General features: G+C 45.2%; 2 protein-coding genes across 2 annotated transcripts; one reads left to right on the top strand and one right to left on the bottom strand.

The window, feature by feature from the left end:
- Positions 1 to 716: 716 nt before the first annotated feature.
- LOC120669750 (aspartyl protease APCB1-like) lies at positions 717 to 4,935 on the top strand. The gene is made up of 9 exons (XM_039949595.1): positions 717 to 1,388; positions 2,300 to 2,417; positions 2,633 to 2,838; positions 2,937 to 3,176; positions 3,653 to 3,797; positions 3,880 to 3,962; positions 4,085 to 4,196; positions 4,317 to 4,389; positions 4,471 to 4,935. The coding sequence occupies exons 1-9, from the start codon at positions 877 to 879 to the stop codon at positions 4,611 to 4,613; spliced, it is 1,632 nt and encodes a 543-aa protein (XP_039805529.1). The 5' UTR covers positions 717 to 876; the 3' UTR covers positions 4,614 to 4,935.
- A 462-nt stretch (positions 4,936 to 5,397) lies between these two features.
- LOC120669235 (aluminum-activated malate transporter 9-like) lies at positions 5,398 to 11,098 on the bottom strand. The gene is made up of 7 exons (XM_039949018.1): positions 10,923 to 11,098; positions 8,827 to 9,377; positions 7,412 to 7,549; positions 7,036 to 7,305; positions 6,699 to 6,835; positions 6,473 to 6,619; positions 5,398 to 6,393 (listed from the first exon to the last, which is right to left on the bottom strand). Exons 1-7 carry the CDS (start codon positions 11,096 to 11,098, stop codon positions 5,815 to 5,817), a joined length of 1,998 nt encoding a protein of 665 aa, XP_039804952.1. The 3' UTR covers positions 5,398 to 5,814.
- Positions 11,099 to 27,397: the final 16,299 nt, after the last annotated feature.

Below are 27,397 nucleotides of genomic sequence, written 5' to 3'. Positions count from 1 at the left end.
CTAGCAGCCTAGCAGCCAAGAAAACAGAGTGGCTGCTCACGCTAATTGATTGGTGGTACCCTTGCTTAATCTGCAAATCTTCCCAAGGTGACGCCAGCAATTAGGCGAGCGCCTTTCTCAAGTGTATATTAGTTTAGCTTCACACATTATCTGCGCTAACTTCTCTGATTTCTCACTGATTGATTGTCTTTGGAAAAAAAATTTGTTTTTTTATTTATATCCACAAGAAAGACGATCTGACGCAATCAACCATTTTGATTATGCGGTCACTTTAATTAGCATGATTTTACAAGAAAGATTTACAAAGCTGACATCGACCTTCTGAATCTTGATTTGTAAATTTGACTCCTGGCATCACATCGACTTTGTACCTTGAAAAAAAAAGGGAGAAAACTAGATGATCCATGCTGCTTGTCGAACTCTGCCCACAAAATTAGACGCTACGAACATTGGAGCCTGCAAATTACATGCTTCATTAACATAGAGAAACGCCATCGTCGATCGGAGCACTGTGCCACCAACTACATGCCGTTACCGAAGTGCAGCCGAGGCGCAAGCTGACACGAAGCAGCAGCGCGACAGGGACACGCAGGCAGAAGAACAACCCCTTCCGGGTTCCGGCTACGCGGAAATCCCGGTTCTGCCCCTGGCTCCAGCTCGCAAGTCAAACCGGGCGCGCCACCCGCCGGCCGGCCGTCGGGACTCGGGGGGCGGACCAGTAATATACCAAACCCAGGCCGCGAAACAAACCATCGCCTCCCTCCCTCGCAGCTGCGCCGCCTTCTCTTCCGCGATCAGCTTGTCGCCAGCCAGCCTGCTCCTCCGCCTCCTCTGCAGCCGCTCCGACGTCCCTGCCGGCCAGCCGGCCGCAGCGACATGGCGGCCCGTCCGACGCCGTCGTCGGCGCGACCGGTGCAGGGGGATGGGGACGGGGATCAGCAGCAGCACCCGCGGCGTCCCTTCAGCGCCGTCCTGATCACGGTCCCCGACGGCGACGGGCCCGGCTCGCCCTCCTTGCCTGCTTCGTCCTCGGACGCCATGGCGGCCGCGCTCTTGGACCACGCCGGCGCGGCCGGCTCGGACGACGGCGCCCTCATGGAGGCGGAGGACGAACGGCCACGGCCGTGGGGGCAGTCGTTCTCGCTGTGGCACGCCACGGTGGTGGTGTTTGCGCTCGCGGCGCTCGCCGCGGCGGGATACGTATCCCTGTACGCAGGCAGGGGCGCCGGCGCGGCGTGGCGGCTCCTTGAGGCGCGCGAGGAGGGCGAGGACCACGGCGGCCGCAGGTCCTTCCTGCTGCTGCTGTACCCGAAGCCGCGTCGCGGCGGCGCGGCGGGGAATCTGACGGCCGCGACGTCCACGTCCACCGGCAATGTATTCCCGACCGGGTGCGTGCAGCCACTGCGACAATTTCTTCGGTTCCGTAATTCTGTCGAACGGGTTGATGGTTTCCTCCATTTGCCGTTATTTTGTTGTCGAAAAAACTCTTGGAACTTCAAGGAACGAAATACTGGGTTCCTTTTTGTTTATTTTGTACAGTAGGGGGCTCAGGTTTGTCTTCTCCCTCGTCACGCTTGAATGCGGCTTTCTTTGCATCGGTTTTTGGGTTTATCAGTTCCTGATTTTGCGGGCATTCTGCACGATTTCTGTGGTTATGAGTCTGTCCATTCACAATTGCGCACATTTCTGTACAATTTCAGATCATTATGAGTTAATAACTTCATAATTGCGTTCACTTCTGTACAAATTCTGACGATTTTGATTTCGTTGCCTCTTAATTGCGCACATTTCTGTACAATTTCTGACGATTTTGAGTTATGTTTTTGGAAATAGTTTTTTATTTTATTTTCATGTCTATTTTTCAGTCTGGCATGTTTTGTGGATATCCAGCAGTTACTGTTTGTATTTCGGGAGTAGTTAGAACTTTGATTTGTTTACTACTACTTGCAGAGTTTGTACTATACGCGTGCGCCCGTGCCTGACAGAATTAGAAGTTTGTCCATAATATGGAATTGCAGCTCTTTCAATCATTTGGGATTGTAGTAGGGTCTAGTATCTCAGAGTTGTCTATTTAGATGTACAATTGTTCTTAACTTTTTGGGGTTAACAATTAAATAATGAATAAATTAGGAGGAGACTTCTGAGATGACCTTGATGAAGTCAAAACTTTTGCTAACAGTTTGATGATTTAGATTGCTTTTTTTTGTTCACATGTCAAATCATCGACGTGTCCTGTTCACTTCTTTTGTTAATATATGGCACTGCTTTCCTTTCTGAATTTTCTTCCCTTGCCCTGCAGGCTATACTACACAACTGTGCCTATTGGCAATCCTTCAAGGGATTATTTTCTTGATGTTGATACTGGCAGCGACATAACATGGGTCCAGTGCGACACGCCATGCAGAAGCTGCGCAAAGGTGCACACTATTTCAGCTACATGCTTCGTTTTTACAATCTTGTGGCCTAGTGGTTGAGGACTCGAGGTCAAGGGTTGAAGGTCACCGTTCTCTTAAAATAAAAAATAGACAGTTCCTCCGATCCAGTGTTTGCTCCTTTTTCTCTTTCACAAGTTAACTGGATGGTCCGAAGTTCATTAATTACTGTAATTAACATTAATTCGATGCTGTTACAGGGAGCTCATCCTTCATATAGGCCTGCACAATCTAACATAGTTCCTGCCAGTGATCCACTTTGTGATCGAGTTCAACGCAACCCAAATGAGTGCAACTACGATATCAATTATGCTGACAGAAGCTCCTCTATGGGTGCTTATGTAAGGGATAATATGCAACTCATCAGTGAAGATGGTGAAAGGGAAAATATAGAAATTGTGTTTGGGTATGAGCCAACCTTCCAATTGCCATGGCAAATATAATAACGATTTCTGTTAGCACACTGACTAAGAAATTAACTGCCATCTGTTTATTCATATATAGGTGTGGATATGATCAAAGAGGAATTCTTCTGGACACGCTAGAAAATACTGACGGAATGCTAGGCCTGGGCAGCAGGGCAATAAGCCTTCCTACACAGCTAGCCAGCCGAGGGATTATTTCCAATGTTTTCGGTCACTGTATGACGACAGATCCCAGTGGTGGTGGTTATTTGTTTCTTGGTGATGATTACATTCCTAGGTGGGGAATGACATGGGTTCCTGTCCGAAATGGTCCAGCAGAGTAAGTTCCATCTGTCCTTTGGAGAACCAATTCCATGAATGTGGCTATCATTCTTCCCTTGGATGTCATGCATCATTTTTAGTCAATGCGATATGCTATGTTTGCAGCATATCTTCAAAAATCTTACCAATTCTTCTCACTCCCAAAGGCCCGAACCACAATTGGAAGATATTGCCAACTGCTCTGCTGCATTGCTTTACTCTACGTCTCTCCCCAATATTGTACTGATGCTTACAAATTTGGATATTTGTATTTGCTAGTCGTAGTAATCACTGGCACCACACACTTAAAAAATCTGCGTCAGTATTCTTAGTTGGAAAATATGGTTGGAAAAAGATGTCTACATTTTTGCATGGACAGGCTAGTTCAAGTTCCTATAGAAGACTGAAAACTCTGCCATGTGACAGACATTTCACATCAGGAAAGCAAGGTGCATATATAACTGATGAAACTCTCCTTTTTTTTGCGAGCTTCAGTAATACACGTAGATCCCAACTCCAGCAAGTAAACCACGGGGATCAGAAGCTCAATGTGCAAGGGAAGTTGACTCAAGTGATCTTTGACAGTGGGTCTACATATACATATTTCCCACACGAAGCGTATACAAATCTGGTTGCTGCGGTGAGTGTGAGTTTCTCTATACATGGAATAACGGAACAGGTCAACTATTCTGTGTTCCTTACGTTTTCTTGTAATTTAACAGCTGAAGGGTGCATCCCCGAGATTTGTACAAGATGACTCAGATAATACTCTGCCTTTCTGCATGAAAGCTGATTTTTCAGTAAGGTAACATGATGAGAATCTATTAATGGAACAATTTACTTTTTGCTAAATTGTTGGCTATGACACAAAATTGACAAGCAAATCCTTCCCTCTGTCCTTTGCTTTGAATCGTTGTGTATTTTCAGGTCTGTGGATGATGTGAAACATATTTTCAAGCCCCTGAGTTTGCAATTCGAGAAACGGTGTTTCTTCTCTAGAACCTTCAACATTCGTCCTGAAGATTACTTGACCATCAGTGTACATTCCTCTATCCTATGTTTCTTATGCAATGTCACTCTGTCAGGCGTATGATTAATGCCGAATACCCCGTTTCCTGTTTGAAGTACATCATCATGTTTTTCCTTGGATTCATTTCAGGATAAGGGCAATGTTTGCCTGAGGGTGTTCGATGGAACTGCGATTGGTTACGATTCAGTAATAATAATCGGAGGTATTCAGTGGTCACTTTCTTTCATAATTTTCCATTGCCCGATACATTCATTCTAAAAGTATCCCCTTCTATTTCTGGCAGATGCTTTTCTTCGTGGAAAATTGATTGCTTATGACAATGCTGAGAATCAGATCGAATGGATTGATTCAGACTGCACTGACCCAAGCAAACAAAGCAGAATTCCATTCTTCCTGCGAAGAGTGTTGCGCAACAAACTTCTGTAGACATTACACAGTTACTACCGTGAGATCGCCTGACCATATCTGTTATTACGGATCTTGCAATTCTGCATCCAGATTCTGATAAAATCGTGTGAAGGAACGTAATTACTAGATAGGAAAAACGGTTACGAGGTAGGGAAAGGTAGATAAGCATAGCTAGTATACTTTACTTTGTATTTTTGCTATCTGTATATAGTCAAAAGAAGCAGAAACCTGCATTCTATATTGTAGGGCATATCTCACTCACTTTGTAAGACTAAAGTGGTGAAGCATTTCAATGAACAATCAACAGCAGTTTATGACATTTCTGATCGCTTTTCAGTTCCATCTGCAGTTTTTGGTTAATGAAATAGTGCACGAATTGTAATTTGAAAATCTGTGCTCCAAAATGTAGGTCATTTTAATTTTTCATAAGTCCACTTTGACCAAATTTTATAGAAAAAAATGTACAGACACCGAGGACATCAAATTAGTTTAGTTAGAAAATCCACCATAAAATAAGTCTCGACAAAGCATTATTTGGTAGTAATAACCTACAATTTATAAGAGAGGGAGTATAATCACAAATTTGTCTGTGATCTATGGCTGGGGCTAGAGGAGTTTCCTACCTCTGGGGGGTGGGGCTTTACAGCCCCTTTTGTATCTGTAACACCCGGGGGATAAAACCCCCACCACTTTCTTCTTCTTAATATAATGCTGCGCAATTCTCCTTCGCATTCGAGAAAAAATAATCACAAATTTGAGAGAAGTAAAACAAAGCATGATCATGAACAGGGTACGCAGAAAGTAGACACCAAAAAAATGTTCAAAACAATCCCTTCACGTATGATATGCATACGTGCAATCAGCCAGGTGCAATATTATTTACAGGGCGCTGAAAATACAATACAGTTGATGTGTGATCAGCATTTCACCATAGTGGATCACTTCTGTGGCTGTGAACCGAACCCCAGCAATACAGCTGGCAACCATCAGATTGCAAATTTACAAGTTTAGTGTACAATCCGTACCCCAAAATTCTTCTAAAAATGGAAACGGGATGACAAAACAGGATTGCATGGTCATCTGAAACCTTGCGAGGTCATCATCAGTGTCAACTCTATAATCCTACCAATTTGAGTATTTTACCGAAAACCCCACCATCACTTGTGCCAACTGCAGTAGGCTCCCCCACAGGATCCTTAAAGTTAGCCTTCTCACTGACTCAACTCATTAAATGCTTAACAACATTCTGTAGTCGGGCAACAAACTCAATCAAAAGTGATGCAAATGTGGCCAAGGACAAAGCGCTTGCACTTTCGTATGTTTTGTTGTCCTCATCTTCAAGTGGCAGGTTTGGATGGAACGATCTTCGAGCAGGCCAAGACAGCCTAAAACCATCTATTGTTGACGTTGAATCATATCTGCTTAGAAATGAGTTACCAAGAAAGCTCTTTGATTGATGCACTAAATTTTGATCAACATTGGTAGGTTCCACCCCTTCATTCTTGTTTTCTTTGTTTCTGTTTTCTTTTTCCACAGCACTGGTGCCATTCAGGACTTCTTTGATCCCTTGAGCCTGCTTGCTAGCATCCCATCTTTCAGTATTCACCAGAAGGTATGACTTTTCATCAATCTTTTTCTGCAACTCTTCAGCTGCCATGTGGACTTCAAATAGAATATCTAAAGAACTCAACTTGGTCATCGTCTTAACTCTGTCTCCAAGCTCACGCAACACTTTAGCACCTTCTTGTCCCACTTTCTGAACCTCTGAAGCAAAAACTTTTCTGCTTTCCGGAGGTGCCTAAACGCAATAACATATTTATTTAGGATATATAGATGCAGAACCTCAAAAGTTTGTTGTTTACATTAATTAAACAAACCTGAATTTCTGAAAGAATGCAACCATGCAACGCCATGACTGCAAAGGAACAGTGCCTCAATGCTCCACCAACTTTGGAGAAACTCCTCCATGGATAGTTCATCATTTTGTAAGGACCATGGAGTGGCTCCCATATAGCAAATCCAAGCTGAAAATACCCAAAAGGACCTAATCAAAATGCAACAAATAATCTGGGTAGTAATGTTGAATGCAGAGCAGATACAAACCAGTGTTTCCTCCTGTGTATATGCCTCAACAGCTGCCCTGTACCCACTATATAGAGGATCATCCGATGCTTGGTACACAAGTATTTTTGAAGGAATCCTTTCGTATTCCATGCATTTCAGATATCCATCAACACAACCTAGAGCGAATGCCCAAAAACGGGTATCAAGCATGCAAGAACTTGATATGAATTTGGCAAGAATATTAACAAATCAGACGCATCTATAGTCCATAGTCATTTGACCAATGACACCACAAATCATAGTTTAACTTAGCCGGAACGTGATATAAGGCAACATGTGAAACACTCTGAATTTTAAACAAGGTGCAAGGTCATACCTTCCAAGGATTTTGCAACACCAGTGAAATTCTTTGCTATCAAGTTGTGCAAATCCTCGCCTGCCCAGATTGGGTAAATACCTATGTTGATACCAAGACTGACAGCAGCACCAATAGCAATCAATATAAATCTGCTTGTAGCTGTATCAGTGAACTTCCCAGTGTTGTACCCAGAGACCATAACATAACAGAATGTCAACAAGAACACACGGAATCCATACTCATATGGCTTCATCGTCGGATGCAGCTTTGTCAAGGTTGTGAAAAAGGCTACCAATATGGCAATATAAATCATCAAAGGAAACTGGTTAGATATATTGAAAGGTCACCTTGAGGGGGAACAAATTGATTGCTCTCAGAATGCCTCAGTGCTCACCAACAAGAAGGATGCTCGTTATAAGAATCACTTCCTCTAATTTTCCCAGGTTTTTGGACAATTCTGCAACCGCTAGAGCAAAAGCACCAGCAGTTAGTGTCCCCAATCCCCGATTAAACCCTTTGCTTAAGGTTGCACCTGCATTAAGACAGATTCAAATCAATTACAGAACACAAAAAAATTGTATTTGCACGTGTTCACAGCCACTGGGTCCATGTTCTTTCAGTTGAAAATTTTCTATTTATGGGTCTATGTAACAACATTAAGCCAAAAATGACAGAGAAAACAAAGTACCTAACAGGCTAGTGACAAAAATGAAAGGTATCAAAATGTACAGGTATCTTAGTGTCAAATCAAAAAACGCCACCCCTCATAATTAACATGATGTATCCTAAAAAGATCCCCTGTGCTAAAAAGATCATTTCTCTATGTTTTTGAGGCCTGCACCATTTGCTATTTAACAATCAACATTACTTTTTCTTGCAAATCAAATTCGTTTCTTTAGCCAATGTGAGTGGGCATTATTCTCTGAGTTCTTACATCAGATCTAGACAAAAGGGTTTTTATGTAAATTTAATGACATCTGTACTTTAATAAGCAATTATAGATAACGATAACGTTTCAGAGAAGTGACTGGGTTAAATTTAAGGTACGATAGTTTGGAGGCGTCTCAAGAAGCATCTGGCTTAATTTTTTAAGATTTGATGGTCCATCACCAACATAAATATGGTTCTAAAGTTACACATCCGCACAGCTGCACACAGGTTTGCAATCAAACCTGCCAGCCAACAGCATAAACTATGCACACAGGTTTGCAATCAAAGCTGCCAGCCAACAGCATAAACTATGCAAGCACGAATTTCTTAATCCATCTACCACCAGGTCTTCAGCAATGTAAAAAGCCGCTCTATCACCAGGTCTTCAGCAATTTCAAAAGCTGTGGGGGCACGTTCAACAGATGGACGGGGACCGAATGGAAGGTGAGTTAGTTATCCTTTCTTTGCACGACTGCACGGAATAACTAATTCACATGGTCAACTAAAAGCGGACCCGTTTTGTACATAGCTGGGAGTAGAAACTTAACATCTCTCGTATCATTGACTAAAAGAAGAAAGATGTCATGATAATACTTTAAGCCGACAGACCAGCGTATTGTTTAATTTCGAGTGCAATGCAGATTAGATGAACATTGGGCGGAAATGTTCATTCACTCCTTAATTACAATGGCCATGCTCCAAGAACTGATGTGTCGGGGCCAAGAATAAAAGGCAGCAAAAGGATCCCAACAGGGGATGACGGCACGCAAGGGATTTGAGAAATGGGGAAATTTCAGAAAGGCTGAAGAACAAACGAAAACGAACTGACACCTTTGAAGCCAACGATATGAAAAACCCAGAGGACACCGCAGGGCTCACCGATGCTGAACTCGAAGACGACGACGACGGTGAGGATGGCCCAGATGGAGTGGCTGACGATGTCGCGCGGCTCCCGGAGGAAGACGAGCAGCGAGATGAGCGCGAGCGCGACGCCGACCTTCCCCGCGAAGACGGGCTTCCGCGGGTCGGCCCGCGCGAACGCCCAGAGCTCCGCGACCGCGCCGCACGCGGCCCCGCACCAGCGCGCCACCGCGGCGGAGGCCCGCCGCAAAACCCCCTCCTTCGGCCGCTCCTCCTCGTCCCCGGAGGTGGTCGGGAGGGTCCAGGCCGAGGAGAGCAGCGGGACTGCGGCCCCGCGCTGGTCCTCCAGCGTCGACCACAGCGACCCCAGCCGCGCCGGTGGCGGCGGTGTCGGCTCGGTGTCGGCGGCCGGGCGGCGGCCATGGGGTCGGATCGGCGGAAGGTTCTGCAGGGTTCTCGAGGATCGAGGGTGGGGTCCGGTGGGGGATGCGGAGCGAATCGCATTGGGGCAGCTGGTCGCTTGCGTTTGCTCTGGGGCACTGCGCGCCCGACTTGGGCAGCTGGTGTTTCTTTATTGGTCTATAAAAATAAAATATAAATTTTTTATAAATTATTTGTATGTTATATTAAATATAGTCGAAAAATAAATTGTATGACACAAATAGACTGTAAATCGCGAGACGAATCTAATGAATCTAATTAGACATGATTAGACTCTAAATTGCTACAGTAATACTACAGTAAATATATTCTAATGATGAATTAATTAAGTTAATTAGATTCGTCTCGCAGTTTACAGACAAGATCTGTAATTAATTTTGTGATTAGTCTACTTTAAATATTGAAAATTTTCTTTCAAAAATTCAAAATAGAAAGTAATCTAAACAAAGCCCCGGAGCCGCTGGTGCTTGGCCGCGCTGTCCCTGTCAGTCCGGATGTCTGATCGTGCCGCGCGGCGCGGCTGCTCCAGACGTGGACGGCGCGGCGCGGCGCGGCGCGTTTTTCTGCCTTGTCGGTTTCGGATGGCGATCTGTGTGCAGTGTCGGCCTGGTAGAGGAAAGCGATAGGGCGGTTTTTTTATTTTTTATTTCAGTTTTTTACAAAATATATTTTTGATTTGGAAATTTACAGAAATATATCCCGGCCGCCCCGCTACCGGGCGGCCGGAACCTGGCCGCCCGGCTGCCGGGCGGCAGGGACTTAAACACAAAAAAAAGAAGAAGAAAAAATTACAGACATGTCCCTGGGGCCGGTGGCCCGGCAGCGGGGCGGCCGGCCCCCCTGGCCGCCCGGCAGCTGGGCGGCCGGCCCCCAGCCCTATATAAGGTGTTGGCCCCCCTCACCCCCATTTGGCTTACTAAAAATCCAGAAAAAAAGAAAAGAGAGGGGGTGAGGGAGAGGCAAAGCGGCGAAGCCCTGTCGGATTTTCAAGACGGCGACTTTAAGTAACTAAAATTTTCTATATTTTATAAATAGATTATGTCTTTAGGTAACTAAAATTTTCTATATTTTATAAATAGATTATGTTGTAATTTTTTTTGAAACAGTAAATTAGCAATCAGTTCAATTATTGTTAGAAGTGATTAGTGGTATATTTTATAAGTAAATTAGCAAATAGTAGATTAGCAATCAGTTCAATATAAAAATAAAAAAACCGCAGCGATAGGGAGAGAGAGGAATGACCTGTTTACGAGCTTGGGCTTCGATTGGTACGAGTTTAGGCCCACCTCAAGGAAGGGGGTGATTTTCAAATATTGGACACTTCTGGAAGTGTTAACTGCGAATTCATTAACTGCTGTGGGTGGGGTTCACATAGGGAGATTTCGTAAAATGGCCCACGATATATATTTTCTTCTCAATCATAGTCTCGTTTTCCACGAATATTAGGGGCCGCGCGCGGGTCCTATCTATCTTGTGAAAGCCCAATTAGTTTATATAAATGTTCAACATTTTTTAATCATGTTCAACATTTTTTTAACCATGTTCAACATTTGTCGTTCAAAATATTGAAACTACATACACAAAATGTTGAAATTGTGAACATCAAATGTTGAAACTATAAATTTAAAATGTTGAACCATGTATCTGGGACCTTCTTCTCAGCCTACGGCGACCTTGCGTCGTGCGGCGGCGCCAGGTTGCAGCGGCAGCCGGGGGCGCGGCGGCCCGGCCTCGACGGCAGCCAGGGGCGCGGCAGCGCTCGAGGGAAGCGGCGCGCGGGGGCCCGGCCATGGGCGGCAGCCGGGGCGCGGCGGCGCCCGAGGGCAGCGGCGCGTGGGGGCCCGGCCATGGGCGGCAGCCGGGGACGCGGCGGCGCCCGAGGGCAGTAGCACGCGGGGGCCCGGCCACGGGCGGCGGCGCCGGGGCAAGGGGCGCGCGGTGGCCCGGCCACGAGCGGCGGCGCCGGGTGGCAGAGCAGCGGGGCTGCTGCGGCGGGCGCGCCAGGGGAGGGCCGCACGGCGGCGGTGCGGCCGGGTGACGAAATATTTTTTCATTTTATTCCAATGAAACATTTAGTTGCCGTGGAACATTTTTTATTTTCAAAAGTAAGAATTGTATCCAACTAAACAAATTTTATTTTTTTGTTCTGATGGAACTTCTTTTAACGGAACATTAACATTTTGTTCCAGTAAATATTTTTTTAGCCAATAAGATTTTCAGCCTAGCAGCAGCCCCCGACGCCTTCTGTGATGACTGGCCTCGGGGTCCTGCGAGAGACCCTGAGCAGCCCCTTGTTTCCCGCTGCTTTTAGGAAACATCCATTTTTTTAAGATAATGAGAAAACATCAGTTTTTAAAGATGAAGGAATATTTACTACTACTAATAATAATAATAATAAGTTTTCTAGTCATATCTAGAACTATCAATTGTCATTAATATTGTAGTGTTAAAAGAATTCAACATGTACATTATCAAGGACTATAAATTCATGCTAATCAGAAAAAATAAAATATAAAATTTGGATCTTATGATCATCTAACAACCCAAATGAAACCAAAAGTTTACACTCAATAAAATTAGGACAAAATTTGGGATTAAAAAGGAATCAAGGAAAATTAAAGAGTAGTGTGTACCTCAAGGTGTTCTTAATGACTTCAAGCTACGTACTGACGCAACAACGTGTTTCACCATGCCACAAATGTAGACACACGGATGAATCGTCTCTACATTTATTTGCGCAACGTAGTCACACCAAACGTCTATGGGCCGAACTTGGGGCCAGTGTACCTGCTTCCTGGGATACCTATGAGAGCGTAGCCCACTGGTGGAAGGTGGTAGCTGCTTCGAGTGGACTGTTACCCAAGACGATGTGATTGCTTCTGTTGAAAATTATGAATGAGAGAAATGAAAGAATCTTCGGACACAAATAGTCCTCAATCCAAATGCTACTTGCAAAAATCTTGGAGGAAGCTCGTACCTGGACACCTGGTGCTTAGCAGGAGCTAACTGTCTACGTGAGTTTTGGCCACGAGATAAGGCTAGGCCTCAAGTTTTTTATTTTTCTTTTGGCCTAGGCCTCTTGTTTTGTTCTTACTCTCCTATGTTAATACAAGAACAGCAAAAATCTTGCCGATTTCTTTTTAAAAAAAAAGCAATTTATCTTAGAAGATGGAGTACCCTCCTTAGGTAACATTAACGTCAATTGCATATATGCATAAAGCAAAACTGTAACGTAAAGCCTCATTGACTCTTTTAGTTTTTTTTCTTGAGGTGATATGAAAACACTACTACTACTAATAATAATAATAATAATAATAATAAGTTTTCTAACCTTAGATAAGTACTAAGAGCGTCTCCAAAAGTTTCGCTAAATCGGACTAGTTAAATTTCCATTTAGCTAGTCATTTAGCTAGCCATTTAGCTTTCCAAAAGGTGAGGGTAACCAACAGCTTCTCTAAATCTTTTCTTCCTCCCTCTCTCACGCTCAGCTTCTTCTTTTTCCTTCATCTACCACTAATAGAGCTCGAGCAGGCCGCCTTCGTCGGCCAAATCCGCTCGATTCCTTCCATGGGTTTCAAATCCACGGCACGCCCAAGCTCACTCACATCCCTAGCTCCCTCCCCAACCCCTCATATTCGAGCTCCCCCCACTGGCTCCCCAGGAATCGCGACGACTTCTGGTCCACCTGAAATTCACCTCGTCACCGAACTACCACCTCCAACCACCATTTCCACTGCCCAACAGCTCAAGTCGACCGTACGTGAGCCGGTGATGCTCATGCTCTCCTCGTTCTTGCGTGGGAGAAGAAGGATGTGGTTGGAGAAGTGCAGGCTAGTGGGCAGCCTATGCCAATAGAACCGCACTCCCTGGCCACCACGTGTGCCCTGCTGGTGCTGACTCCGCCTATGCCAAGAGCGGCGTGGAGGAGCACAGGGCGGCGGGCCGGCTGCCACTACCTTACGTCTCTAGCTGATGGGCCCGTGCCACGCCCCGAACCTGAGGTCAACGGGTTCGCGGCCTGGCACTACTACAAGTATTAACCGTGACCCTTGAATATGGCCTCGGAGGCGGGCAGGCTGGCGGCCCGCCTCGGTTAATGGTGGCCGGGCCGCAGTCCGTGCAACCACCTCGGTTAAAAGGTTAACCGAGACAGGCACCTTAAAGAAACACCTCGGTGAATAGTCTATTAACTGAGGTACATTAAGCCAACCGCCTTGGTTAATTTTTAACCGAGGTGGTATGCCTTAACCCAACTGCCTCGATTAATGCACGATTAACCAAGGCGGTTAACCCAACTGCCTCGATTAATGCACGATTAACCACCAGCCGCCCCCTTTCTTCCCCGCAGTTTCTGCTCCATTTTTTTGTGTTTTGAGCTCAAAACACGAAAATTAGCCATTTTAGAGGGGGATGTGGAGGTTTTACCCTTGGATTTGGTGAACGGGGCACCACAAGAGGTTGATTTCTTACTCTCCAACTCTCATCTTCTCTCTTTTACATGATTTAGGTGCTTTTCTTATAGATCTAGAGCAAGATCTAAATGGAGGAGAGAGAAAATCGGATCTGCAGCTTATATGACTTTAATTTCTCGTTGTGTGTGCACGATAGCATTCATGGAAAGGGAAAAGAGGATGTACAAGTTACCAAGGGTTGGCAACGATCTGTCTTTCCCGCATCATTTGAGAAAATTTGTTGGCGCTATAAAATAATATCGTGTGAGTCTGGGTCGGGAGCGCATCATTTGTCTGTGCAATAGTTTCAAGAACAAACTTCTCTAGGGAGATAACATGGTGTAATCTCACTTGATCCTCCATGATTTTGTCAAGAATTACACCATCTGGAAGTTCCACGGTGAAGCAGATTCAAGTGTCACCGGTGCATCTGAAGTAAACTCTTCGACAACCTCGTCGGTGAGTGAAAGAGGACAACAACCCTCATCATCAACAGCAAAAGCGGGCAGCAATGATAGTGCGAATCACAATAACATCAACATTCATAATCTTCTCCAAGATATGGGAGGCAATGATGGTGTTGGGGGAGCCACTCTCGGGTGACGAGTGAAGGCGCGGTGCCCGAAGTCAAGACAACCGCGTGGCGCCGTGGCGCGAAGGTCACGGAGCGAAGCCTCTCGGCGAAGCCCGCCCCTGGTAATCTGAAGGAGGACCCCTAGTAGGACATGGCGCGGGGTGAGTCTGACGAAGACCAGGCGGCGAAGGCTCGCGGGCGAAGGTGCAAGTTCGGAGGAAGGACGAATGTCTAGAGCTGTGGACGCCAAGCCCGAAGGTTGGGCGTGAAGCCGGATGGCGAAGGTCGAAGGAGCCCGCGGAGAGGCCCACTTGCCAGTCCAGCTGTAGCCCACTGCCGTTGTCTTTGTTGTAATGTTACATAAGTAACCGTGGAATATTCTCGGAATATAGCAGTTAGAGGGCATTGCGGAGAATTTACACCGGCGGGTAGTTGAGCCACCGGCTATAAATACCCGTGTAACTGTGTTTGATGGGACATTGAATAGATGGAGTTATTACTCGTGCTTTGATTTTCGTGCTGTTGTCTTGGTCACCATTCTCCCTTGAGGCTTCGCTCTCATAGATTTGAGTTGTTGTGATACGCCTTCGCTCCGAAGAGTATCCTACACCAACAATTTTGGCGCCCACTTGCGGTTCGTTCTGACACGACCACATGGTAGCAAAGAAGAAGAGCAATGCGAGTGCTTCGACGGAGCCCCCTACTTCGGCGGAGACCCCTGCTCCGGTGAACAACGCCATCATCCCAACCAACACCGGCAACAACAATCACGAAGACAATAGAGAAGACACTTTGGTCGACGACCTCGCCGATGGGGAGTTCAAGGTCAAGCTCCTCGACATGGTCATCGCGACCGAAGACATCCAAGCCATGCGAAGAATCAACGTGTGCCTCACACAGCGGTCGTGCCACGCCAGGCAAGCAGCATCCCAGGCCGACCCATCAACCGCAGCAATGACAACAAGGGCGAAGCGAAAGCAAAAGGCACTCACCACCGAAGAGTTGGAGGAGCAACTTAACAAGCTCAGAGAGGAAGTGCTTCGCTGCAACGCGATGCGATAGCAAATCCACGAGTGCATGGAGATGCTATAGCAAGACCAAGCCCCTCGCCATGAGCCAGTACCTGTCGTACCACTCGCCCACCAGCCTGCCAGGCTTTGCCAACAACCCATCATCATCGAAGAAGACGTGTACTCCGACGAAGAAGTCGAGTACAGAATGATGCAACAGCAGCATCGGCAAAACCGTGGAGGCCCGGGCACACTTCTCTCCATGGAATTCGAAGAGCTCCAGTGGCCGCCGCACTTCAACCCGGCCATCCTCCCACAGTACGAAGGAGACTCCAACCCGCGCGAGTTCCTTCTCAAGTACGAAGCGGCAGTCGAAGCAACCGGAGGAGGCGCCGCCTTGAAAGGATCGACACTAGGCCTAGAGGGGGGGGGGGTGAATAGGCCTGTTTAAAAATTTCCTGAAAAACTTGGCAGAAACACGTCAGGCCCGGATGATCCGGCCCTATGTCAGATGATCCGGTCCTTGTCAGGCCCGGATGATCCGGCGTAGGTTCGGATGATCCGACAAGGGAAAAGAATCTTGCACGAGATTTGAAATTTATTTCGCTTTTGACGATTCCCTTTGAATACAATGTTCACAAATAAAGTAACTAAGCCTGTGAACCAGTTTAGCACAAGAGGAATGCAACTAACGAGTAGATCAAGTGAAGATTAGCTCAAGAACAATAAATGAAATGGACACAAGATTTATCCCAAAGTTCACTCCACAAAGGAGCTACGTCTCCGTTGAGGTGCTAAAAAGAGCAGGGTTGCCCTATAACCCTTTCCCTCACTCAATCAACCACACAAGAGGATTGAGTAGCTTACTAGTAAATGTCCACGAATGACGGGGTAATACAAACTTCCGGGTCTCAACCACACAGAAACGGATGCTCACCAGCACCTCTAACCGTCTAGGAGCCAAGCTCCAAGAGTAACAAATGCGAATCGACGAATCAAAGGTTGCTTCAAGTGCTTCTTGAGATGAACAAGTGCTAGCCCTTGGAGTGCTCTCAAATCACACCTCGAATCTCACTTTCTCTCAATACCTAGGTGTTTCCTTGCAAGAATCAAGCTCTAGGATGGAGAGAAGTGAAGAAATGAATGCTTTGGAGGCGTGGTTGGTCGGAGAGTGAGAGAGAAGTAAATGAAGGGGGTGAAGGGGTATATATACTCCCACCTGTAAGGAACATGGCACCATTTATGCCATTTCAAGTGATTTTGGTGATCAAATGACAACACAACACTTGGACTAATATGATTGTTAAGATGACCATTCTCAGGCTTTTAGGTTCAAGTGATGACAAAGAGAAAGAGAAGATAGGCATAGCAAGGCCCGAAGGGCTGCCCCTACGGGGGTTCCGCAACACCATCATTGCCTAAGCAACGATGCCTAAGCATCGGTGCATCCGACGCTTGTCGGAAGAACCGACGCTAGGATATTTGGTGCAGGAGGGAAACGAAGCCAAGTCAGCCTATAGGCACCGGTTGAACCGACGGTCCAAGAAAAGGGCATCGGTGCATTGGGCGTCCTTTGTTCCAGAGACGATGTCAAGTGACCAGGAGAAGTTTCTTCAACACCGGTTTAACCGACGGTGCATCGGAGTATGGCATCGGTGCAATGACGTCAGTGCCCAGGAGAAGATTCTTAAGCACCGGATGAACCGGTGATGCATCGGTACAAAGCATCGGTTCAACCGGTGATCACTACGTCAGCTGTCAGAAGCTCAACGGCTACTTCGATTTATGAGTGACCGGATGAACCGACGCTACCCCTGCCAGAGGCATCGGTTCAACCAGTGATACGCAGAATTTCAGCTGACCGTTGGAGCAACGGCTACAAGACTTGGTGGCCTATATATACGCCTCACCCCGGCCATTTGAAGAGTGCTGGAGTTGCTGGACATCCCACACACACCCAAGAACATCTCCAACCACTATAGAGCTTCATTGTACATCATATAGGCTTAAGCACACTTGTGAGAGTGCTTAGTGCTTGTAATAGGGATTAATTCTTGCGAGAGCTCCCTTGAGAGAAGTCTTGCTGCGGCAAACAACTTGTGATCCGTCGTGTGACCCTCCGTCTTGGTGTGGAGTGGCAACGACACTTTGTGCGGGGGAAGAGGAGGCCCCCTCCTTGGTGGAGAAGCTCCGTAGTGGATTACGGCCGGGTGACCGAGAGAGACGGTGGCGGTGCACGAGACTCGGTGTCTTAGGGGCACTTGCCTTTGCTTGCCGGCATCGCCTTGGTGGTGAAGTGCAAGACGGTGATCGGAAGAGCCTCGGTGTCCCGTGGACGTAGGCGTTTGTGCCGAACCACGTTACATGACCGTGTCTACTCGGGAGTTTGCATCCCTCTTGCACTTACCTCTTTACTTACCGCTTTACGTTTCCGCATTTACTCTATCTTGCATATCTTTACTTTCCTAGTTAGTTTGATTAGGATTGGCTAGGTTGCAAGTCTTTTAGGGGTAAGTAGAGAGTAGCATAGATAAACCTTAGTCATAACTAGCATGTGTAGGACGTGTTAGGTTTATCTTATGCAAGTAGTTTGAGCCATAGGTTAAAAAGCGATTAGCGACCCTATTCACCCCCTCCCCCTCTAGGGTCGGACACCCCGGTGATCCTTACACCACCTCCGAAAGTGACCGTTGTGTGTTTTCTGGTGGTTCCCGGATCATCCGGAGTAACCTCGGATCATCTAGGGTAGGAGCAAAATAGGCCAAAAACACACTTGAACTTCTAGGTCCGGATCATCTGGTGTAGGGCCGGATCATCCGGCCTGGCACTACCAGGCGCTCACAAATGTCCAGGTCCGGATCATCTGGGCTAAGGCCGGATCATCCGGACTTGCGCAGTACTATCCAACAATGTTCGGCCGGATCATCCGGGGCAACCCCGGATCATCCGACCCTGTACAGAAATTTTGTGCTGAGGAATATTTTGTGAGTGTTTTCTCTCATGTATGTCATCTCAAATGAAGCATTTTAACAACCTAAAATTCATTCAAATGCGCCCCCCTTGATAGTACGGTGAACTTATACTTAAAATCCACTATACTTATTTTGAAATTGGGGACCTTCTTTTCATCTTCTTCTTGATTTTCTCATTTTATTCCTGCACACACTTCCTTGAAAGCATCATATCCCCAAAGTGTGATTGACAAAAATCTTCAAAATCATTTAGGAGCCTAGATGCACTTTCAATCTCCCCCTTTTTGGTGATTGATGACAATACCAATTTGGGCTCAAAAAGGGAGAAATAAATTACACGAATTCTAATCAAGAGATAGAAGAGCTCTCCCTAAATATTTGCATGAAAATTTCAAAGTGGCCTCAAATGCCAATGCACATATTTTAAGTGAGCTCCCCCTATATCATTGCATACATATGCTTTTGTGTGATGAAATAACCGTGACACATATGACAAAATCAACACAATAATAAAGTGAGAAATAACATTACATCATCTATAAGCATCACACCATAGATAAATAAGAGGTTCGACATCACACTAGCAAATTTAGTCTCACAAACCGAAATTGTTCACGTGGCACACCACACATAACACCATAACATAGTTCTTACATGTCCAATACATAAATAGGATAGATAGATAAAATGACGAAGAGAGAAAGCGAAAGAGGGGCCTCCAAGCGCCAAATTCACTCCCCCTTTGGCATCAAGCGCCAAAAAGGAAGCTACTTGTCGTTGTCGTCGTCATCGCCATCTCCATCACCATCTCCATCGGACTCGGTCTCCTCATCATCGTCTTCCTCTTCTTCTTCCTCATCATGAGTTTGACCCAGCATTTCTTGACCTCCATAGTCTGGCTCAACATCATCAAAGGGGTTTTCTTCAGGCACAAAGTCATCCCATGGATTGTAGACCCTTGGAGGAGTAGGAAAGTCTCTAGGCTCACGAACTGGAGAGAAAGGGAGATCAACTTTGGCCATGATTTCCTTTTGCCTTTTCTCCAACTTAAGGAGTGCCTCATCCATGTATCTTCTATGCTCACGGATCTCCTGGGAGTTCTGGCGACACATATTGAAGCAAGTAAAAATTCCTTGAGCAATGAAATCCAACTTGCCTTTCTTGCCTTTGGAAGCCTTTCGCCCATGTGAGGTAGATGGTCCTGCAGGTGCTGCCCGAGAAGATGAAGGAGCTCCTCTAGAAGAAGAAGGAGCCGCTCTAGAAGATGATGCACCAGGAGCAAAAGTAGATGCATAAGCACCCGGAAATGGTCCCATAGATGTAATTCTAGTGCTGTGATTCCCAATGTGGAGAGCTTGCTCAATCTTGCCTTTGGTTGAATGATATGACACATGGAAGGTGCTGTGCACAATGTTGAGCTGAGTCACTGTCTTGATCATATGGAATATGTAATGAGCATAGTGACATGCACTAGAAGAATCTGATGAGCAAGAGATGATTTCATTCCAAATGAACTCCATAACTGCAAACTTGCGCTTTCCAAGAGCCATCTGTACTAACAAGTTCTTGGCCCTATGTGAGATGTTGTCTGAGTCACCCCCTCTAGGGGTGAGAGTGAAACAAAACAAAGTGTTGAGCAATCTATAAAATGGAGTGAGGCCCTTGACTTGCCCAAGCACAATCTCACCATAAGCCCGATCATACATGAAGTGCATCTTGGAGGGGTCAAGTTCATTACCTTCATACAGATCCACTTTGGATTCATCATGATTCACAATATATCCACCACCATAGCCAACTTGGTCTGCAGTGTGACCAAACAGTGTACTAAACTGAGCCATGGTGTATGTGAACCTTTTTCCTCCAATTAGAAACTGAAAGATCCTTCCAACATTCACTAATATGAAGTGTGGCATAGAATTGGGCCACAACTTCCTCATTCCAGTGGCAAGTAAAACTCATGATATCAACCAAATCCATCTCCTGACAATGGTCGTAGAAAACATCAACTACCTCCTTGAGTGGTGAAGCTAACCCCTTCAAATAGTTCCAATCAATCCACTTAATCTCTGTGGTGACATGCTTCTTTGTCATAATGACTGACTCATACCAATCAGCCTGATGTGGGAACCAAAAGCGAGAATCACCACGAAAGCTACGCTCAACAACAGTTGGATCCTCACTATACCTCAAATTCTCAACAAAATTTCCACCCTTCTTGTAGTTAACCATGGGAGGGTCACGACGGTCACGTGTTGGACGAGCAATAGTAGCCATGACATTCTCAAGATATGAAAGATCAATATTATCATCAGGCTCAATCCTAGGATTACTAGGATCAGCTAGAGCAGAGCTAGATTTCCCTCTAGAAGTTCTCCCAGTACCTCTGCCTCGTCCTGGTGGATTTGCTGAACCACGACCTCTAACATTTCTCTTGGTCGCGCCCTTCTTAGTGCTTTGCGGCCTAGTGTGAATTTCCTCATCAGAGCTCCCCATATAATCGTTATCACTGTCGGAATCAGTGGGAGGACCCTTCTTCTTGCTTACTTTGGGTTTCACCATCTAGAACACAAGATAAGTAGTCAAGATTTAGGATGTGATGGAGAAGGAATTGAAAAATTCAATGAGCAAGTGATTCTTTCTGGGCACAGCCGGATCATCTGGGTATGGTCCGGATCATCCGGACCTGTCATCCGGGCATACGCCGGATCATCTGGCTCTGCTCGGGAAGAACCCCAGATTCATGAGTCCGAGAATTTAGCAAATGAAATCTAATGAAACTCTAGGCATGACATCTAGATAGATAAAGGAGATGATTCACCAAAGGAAATCGCCTAGAACTTCCTAAATTGCGAGATCGAGGTGAGAGGATTTTGAATGAAATACCTTTGAGATTCCCAAGCGAATCGAAAGAGTTCCGGAGGGGTCCGGATCTTTCGAGACGTGGAGAATCAAAGGAGCAAGAGAGCTCAACAAATCCTTGGTCCAAAAATGAGATCGCCGCACGGAGCTCTTGGGGAGAAAAAAAAGTGGCGACGATGAAAAAAGAAGGAGGGGTTAGGGCACCCCCGCCGCCGGCCCTATTTATACTGGAACTGCCAGGGCCGGATGATTCGGGGTAAGGCTAGATCATCCGGACATGACCAGAGAGGTCTGGACGCACGGGCCAGATGATCCACGGTAGGGCCGGATCATCCGGGTTTACGCAGTAAGGTTTTGGCCAAATGGACCGGATGATCCGGGGTTGGGCCGGATCATCCGGGTTCTACCAGAGAGTTTTGCCAATTTAGATAGATTTGATGAGAGACATTTGATGTAAAGTATAGACATATAAGATTCTTAACTCAAAATGATCTGGCACAATCAATAATACATAACAATGATCATTTGATGTAAAGAATGATCCAACGATCACAACATCAAAATTTTTGAAAATAACTCACACAAATAGCATTTTTCTCTAGTCTAGGCAACAATACAAGATATGTGCAACATGTCAAGCCAAGTTATGAGAATCCAAGATATTTAGCTCACTCCTAAGAAAACAAAACCTTTGCTCATCGAGGGGCTTTGTGAAGATATCGGTTAATTGCTTATCGGTACTCACATGACTTAAAGCGATATCTCCTTTGGTTTCGTGGTCTCTTAGGAAGTGATGTCTTATGTCAATGTGATTGGTTCTTGAGTGTTGGACGGGATTGTTGGCTAGTTTGATGGCACTCTCATTGTCACACAGGAGAGGTATCTTTTTATACTCACAACCAAAGTCACTCAAGGTTTGCCTCATCCAAAGTAGTTGAGCACAACAAGCACCGGCTGCAACATACTCGGCCTCGGTGGTGGATTTTGCAACAGAATTTTGTTTCTTAGAGCTCCAAGACACCAAGGACCGACCAAGAAATTGGCAAGTCCCTGTTGTACTCTTTCGATCAACTTTGCAACTGGCGTAATCCGAATCGGAATAGCCAAGTAAATCAAAAGTGGAGCCCTTGGGATACCACAAGCCAAGGTTTGGAGTTAACACTAAATATCTTAAGATTCTTTTTACAGCTACCAAATGGCATTCCTTAGGATTAGCTTGAAATCTTGCACACATGCACACACTAAGCATAATATCCGGCCTAGATGCACATAGGTAAAGCAAAGAACCGATCATGGAGCGATATACCTTTTGATCCATGGATTTTCATCTTCATTTAGATCAAGATGTCCATTCACGGCCATGGGAGTCTTGATGGGCTTAGCATTGGCCATGTCAAACTTCTTGAGCATATAATTTGTATATTTAGTTTGACATATGAACGTCCCATCCTTCATTTGCTTGATTTGAAAACCAAGGAAGAACTTCAATTCACCCATCAAGGACATCTCGAATCTCTTGGTCATGATCCTACTAAACTCTTCACAAAACTTTTCATTAGTAGAACCAAAGATAATGTCATCAACATAAATTTGACAAACAAAGAGATCTTTATCTACTTTTTGAGTAAAGAGAGTAGAATCGGTTTTGCCCATTACAAAACCGTTCTTGAGAAGAAATTCCCTAAGCCATTCATACTATACTATAGGAGCTTGCTTAAGCCCATAGAGCGCCTTATGGAGCTTGAAGACATGGTTTGGAAACTTGGGATCTTCAAAGCCCAGTGGTTGCTCAATATATACCAATTCGGAGATTGGTCCATTTAGAAATGCGCTTTTCACATCCATTTGATATAGCTTGAAATCATGGTGAGTAGCATAGGCAAGTAAAATACGAATTGTCTCAAGCCTAGCTACGGGAGCATAAGTCTCACCAAAATCCAAACCTTCGATTTGTGTGAATCCTTGAGCAACCAACATTGCCTTGTTTCTTGTTACCACACCATTTTCATCTTGCTTGTTTCGAAAGACCCACTCGGTTCCTATGACATTTTGCTTGGGTCTTTCTACCAAGGACCAGACTTCATTCCGTGTGAAGTTGTTCAACTGCTCTTGCATGGCCATCATCCAATCCGGATCATCCAAGGCTTCCTCAACCTTTAATGTCTCTATTAGCGCCTACCAACGTCACCTGGCGATGACGCCCGCAGACGCCAAGTTTGGAGTGGTGGTATTTCATGAACCACGAATAAATCCGCAAGCGCACAGAATACCGCTGTAGCATTTTACCCGGGAGTATACCGGGGTGTCATTTATGTTTCTGCAGGGAAGGTGATGAGTGGGAGAGTATATAGATTAGTTCGTGAGCTCTATCTAGATTGAATATTCTCATACATAAACGGGGGTAAGATAATAACATGATAGGATGTAGTGTGACACACACAAAAACTACCCTCTTGGATAAATAAAAGATAAAGATTGCTTTAGGCCGGGAGCAAGGTAAAAGTCAGAGCTCGAGTCAGATGTGCTAGGCTAGCTATATCTACACTTTCTCATTAGTTAGCTTGTTAGAGATTAAACTACACAATAGGGAGATCGCTATCGAAGTAACAGGAGGAGCCCGTACACCCCGGCGACTTTATGTACCTCCTACCCCCCATATCGAACGTGGAGGATTACTAAAAGGCTCGGACAGGGCTGTCACCACCTACCGGCTACCTCTACAAACCGTGGGTATAGTTGACATCCAGCAACACTTAGCTAATCTAAACACCATGTCTACACAGGTAAGGGATACTCTAGTGTCCCGCGCGGAGCCCCCACTCTCCGGATGGACAGACATCACACTAGAGCAATCATACGAATACTGGAACAGTTGATAGAGTTCTAAGAACAAAAGACTAACTATCTTCAGCACATGGCAATTATGCAATGCAAGCATTGAATAATAATGCTACCATGACAAGAAGCATATAACCGATAACTCAGAATATACTTCAAGCAGGTATTGGTAACCATAGTCTAATTCTATTACATACGACCAAATATTACAAGAGAGAGCTAGAGATGAACCCATACCAGACTCTCGAGCAACTCCGGCGACTCGATGACTCCTAGACTTCTCCTAAACTCCACTAAGTCCAAAGACTATGCAAGGAATGCAAGAGAGGTGAGTGAAGTGAGGTGTGTGTGTGTGTCCTATTCTCTACCCCCCTTGTATTTATAGGGGGGAGCCACCGGCTGCAGCACCCCAAACCGACATAAAGGAGCAACAGGGAGGCGCCACGTGGTAAAGTTGAGGCGCTGGGGCCCATGGGCCTTGTCGGCCGACCTATAGGTCGGCTGGCCTGCCCTGGCCGCCAATCGCCCCCAACTGCTGGGGGTTGGGCTTGTGTGGGCCTCCTTGTCTGATCCACGCTGGGGTTCGCCTGTCTTGACTTGTTTTGCTTCGGTTCTTGGGCTACACTTGGTCCATTTGAGCCTGAATCGGTACTCTGATATTTTCTGTGATTTTCTGCTGGGCCAAAGTGTGCTTGCAACCTGTATATTAGCTCAAAAGCACAACTTGCATATTCTAGAAGGTAAAGTGTTGTTTAGGGACTTTATTGAATATCAGTATGTGTAAGAAATGCAAACTCTCATGATTTTCTGATCAAGTTGACCCTTGGAAATGGTCGTTAGTGAGCATCAACAGTCTCCAAGGAAGAAACAAACGAGTAATGTTCACAAAAGGTAGCCAAACGAGAACGAGTGGTTACCCCTTTAGTTATGCTTCCAAGGATGTTGTCCACCGGATGATCCTTTTGGATACTTTGATGTACTCTTGGATGAGGAACTTGCATTTGTTGTTGAACTTATTGAGTCTCTTCTTCATCTTGAGGTTGATCTTGATGATCGGGTGATGGTTCTTGATCCATGTCCCGGATACTCCGGTCCTCTTTCCGGGTAGACCGGACTTGAGACCCGGAGTCTCCGGCTTGATTTCTGGAGTTTCCGGGATGCGCTGCGGAATGTGTTCTTGATGGACTTGGAAACACCATCCCAACCTCATCTTGATCCTCTTGTTCTTGAGGCTTTATCTCTCCAATGGCTAGCTTCTTGATTGCTTTGCTTGACGGTTCCTCCAATCGTACAACATCATCAACTTGCTCTCCTTGAGAGACATTAGATTCATCAAATGTCATGTCACACGCAATCTCAACGCAACCGGAGGTTTTGTTAAAGATGCGATAGCCGTGAGCATTTGAGGCATAACCAAGAAGAAACCCTTCATCAACTTTAGGAGCAAACTTAGAAGTTTTGTTTTTCTTGTTTAGAACGAAACACTTACTCCCGAAGACTTTAAAGTATGATACATTTGGCTTTTTAGCAAGAAGTAGCTCATATGCCGTCTTGTTCAAGATCTTGTGAAGATATAGGCTGTTGATTGCATGACATGCCGTATTGATTGTTGCTACCCAAAATTGATCTGAGATATTGTATTCATCAAGCATTGTTCTTGCGGTTTCTATGAGAGTTCTATTCTTCCTCTCAACAATTCCATTTTGTTGAGGTGTTTACGGTACGGAGAACTCATGACCAATCCCTTCTTCATCAAGATACTCTTCTATGTTGTTGTTCTTGAACTCGGTGCCATTGTCGCTTCTTACTTTCTTGATCTTGGTTTCAAATTCATTTTGGGCACTTTTTGCAAATTTCTTGAAGGTTTCTTGTACTACACTTTTGTCATGCAAAAAGAATACCTAAGTGAAACGAAAATAATCATGAACAATGACAAAACCATATTTGTTACCACCAATGCTAATGCAAGCCACCGGCCCAAAGATATCCATGTGGAGAAGCTTGAATGGCTTGATGGTGGTGACGATGCTCTTTGAAGGATGAGGAACACCAACTTGTTTTCCCTCTTGGCATGCACTACACACATGATTTTTTTCAAAGGAAACATTTGTTAGTCCTAGGATGTGATCCCCCTTTAGAAGCTTGTTGAGATTTCTCATCTCAACGTGAGCAAGTCGGTGATGCCATAACCGACCCAAGCTAGACATTGCCACCAAACATGTGTCAAGTTGAGCTTTCTCTTGTGAAAAGTCCACAAGATATAGCTTTCCCTTGAGCACACCCTTGAAAGCAACAGAGTCATCGTTTCTTCTAATGACGGACACACCCTCATTAGTAAAAAGACAATTGAAGCCCGAGTCACAAAGTTGTGAAATGGACAATAAATTGTACCCAAGTGTATCTACTAAAAGAACCTTTGAGAAATTAAATTGTGAGTTTAAAGTAATGTTACCGGTTCCAAGCACTTTTCCTCTTTCATTACCGGCAAATGTGATGTAGTGATCACCACTTGACTTTGTCAAAGAATCAAACATACTCCATTCTCTGGTCATATGATTTGTACATCTACTATCGATCACCCAAGTTGATCCACCGGAGGAGTATCCCTACAAAACAAGATTACTCTTTTCCTTTAGGTATCCAACAATACTTGGGTCCTAGAACGTTAGTCACAAGCACCTTGGGCACCCACACACAACTCTTTACTTTAGTGTTAAATGTGCGGTGACCAACAAATTTAGCAACCACTTTACCATGGTGGTTTCTAGTTAACACAAAATCCGCATAAAAGGATACATGTGATGACGATTCTTGTGTTTGTGACTTGCTTGAGGTCTCGAGCTTGTTTTACTTTGATGAGGATGCAACAATCTTCGCACCCACATCACATGTAGTTCCTCTCTTGATGAACTTAACATGACTTGACTTGACGCTTGATTCTTCTTTTCTCCCTTGCGGAGGGGAGTAGTAATGTTCACAAGACCCCCATTTGCTCCCAATGCGGCGGTCTTATTGTTCTTGACATATGGAATGGATTGTGGAATGCCTTGCTCATTCTTCCCAAGGCCTTTGCCTTTCTCAAATCCAAACTTTCTCATGTACCTTGATCCAAATCCCTTGGTATGCTTCTCAAACTCACCTACCCTTGAATCGGGATTTGTTTTGGATGATTGCTCATTTGTAGATATTTCTTCTTGCAACAATTGAGTGAGCCTACTAATTTCCTTCTTCATGGCATTCATCTCAATATGGTTAGTAGCACAAGTTTGAATATCAATATTATAACAACGTGCACAACCATTACTTGTTGATGGAATGGATGAACTAGATTTCTCACTAGCTTTTGAGTTGCTCTGTAGAGTAGTGTTGTGCTCAACCTCAAGTGCCTTGTGAATGGCTTGCAAGCTTGTGAAGCTTTCTTGGAGTTAAGCATTTTCACTT

The sequence above is a fragment of the Panicum virgatum genome, chromosome 4N, assembly GCF_016808335.1.
Source record: "Panicum virgatum strain AP13 chromosome 4N, P.virgatum_v5, whole genome shotgun sequence".
Taxonomy (NCBI): domain Eukaryota; kingdom Viridiplantae; phylum Streptophyta; class Magnoliopsida; order Poales; family Poaceae; genus Panicum; species Panicum virgatum.
The sequence above is the reverse complement of the archived record's forward strand: the minus strand, read 5'-3'. Positions and strand labels throughout refer to the sequence as shown.

What these genes read in the sequence shown, in the direction of transcription:
- LOC120669235 (XM_039949018.1), bottom strand. Translation starts at nt 11,098, where the DNA reads ATGGCCGGGCCCCCACGCGCCGCTGCCCTCGGGCGCCGCCGCGCCCCG. An exon ending in AACGAGCATCCTTCTTGTTG is followed by an intron (nt 7,306 to 7,411) that starts GTGAGCACTGAG and finishes CCATATTGGTAG; the next exon opens with CCTTTTTCACAACCTTGACA. An exon ending in TGTTGCAAAATCCTTGGAAG is followed by an intron (nt 6,836 to 7,035) that starts GTATGACCTTGC and finishes CATTCGCTCTAG; the next exon opens with GTTGTGTTGATGGATATCTG.
- LOC120669750 (XM_039949595.1), top strand. Translation starts at nt 877, where the DNA reads ATGGCGGCCCGTCCGACGCCGTCGTCGGCGCGACCGGTGCAGGGGGAT. An exon ending in GTCCGAAATGGTCCAGCAGA is followed by an intron (nt 3,177 to 3,652) that starts GTAAGTTCCATC and finishes TGCGAGCTTCAG; the next exon opens with TAATACACGTAGATCCCAAC. An exon ending in AAAGCTGATTTTTCAGTAAG is followed by an intron (nt 3,963 to 4,084) that starts GTAACATGATGA and finishes GTGTATTTTCAG; the next exon opens with GTCTGTGGATGATGTGAAAC.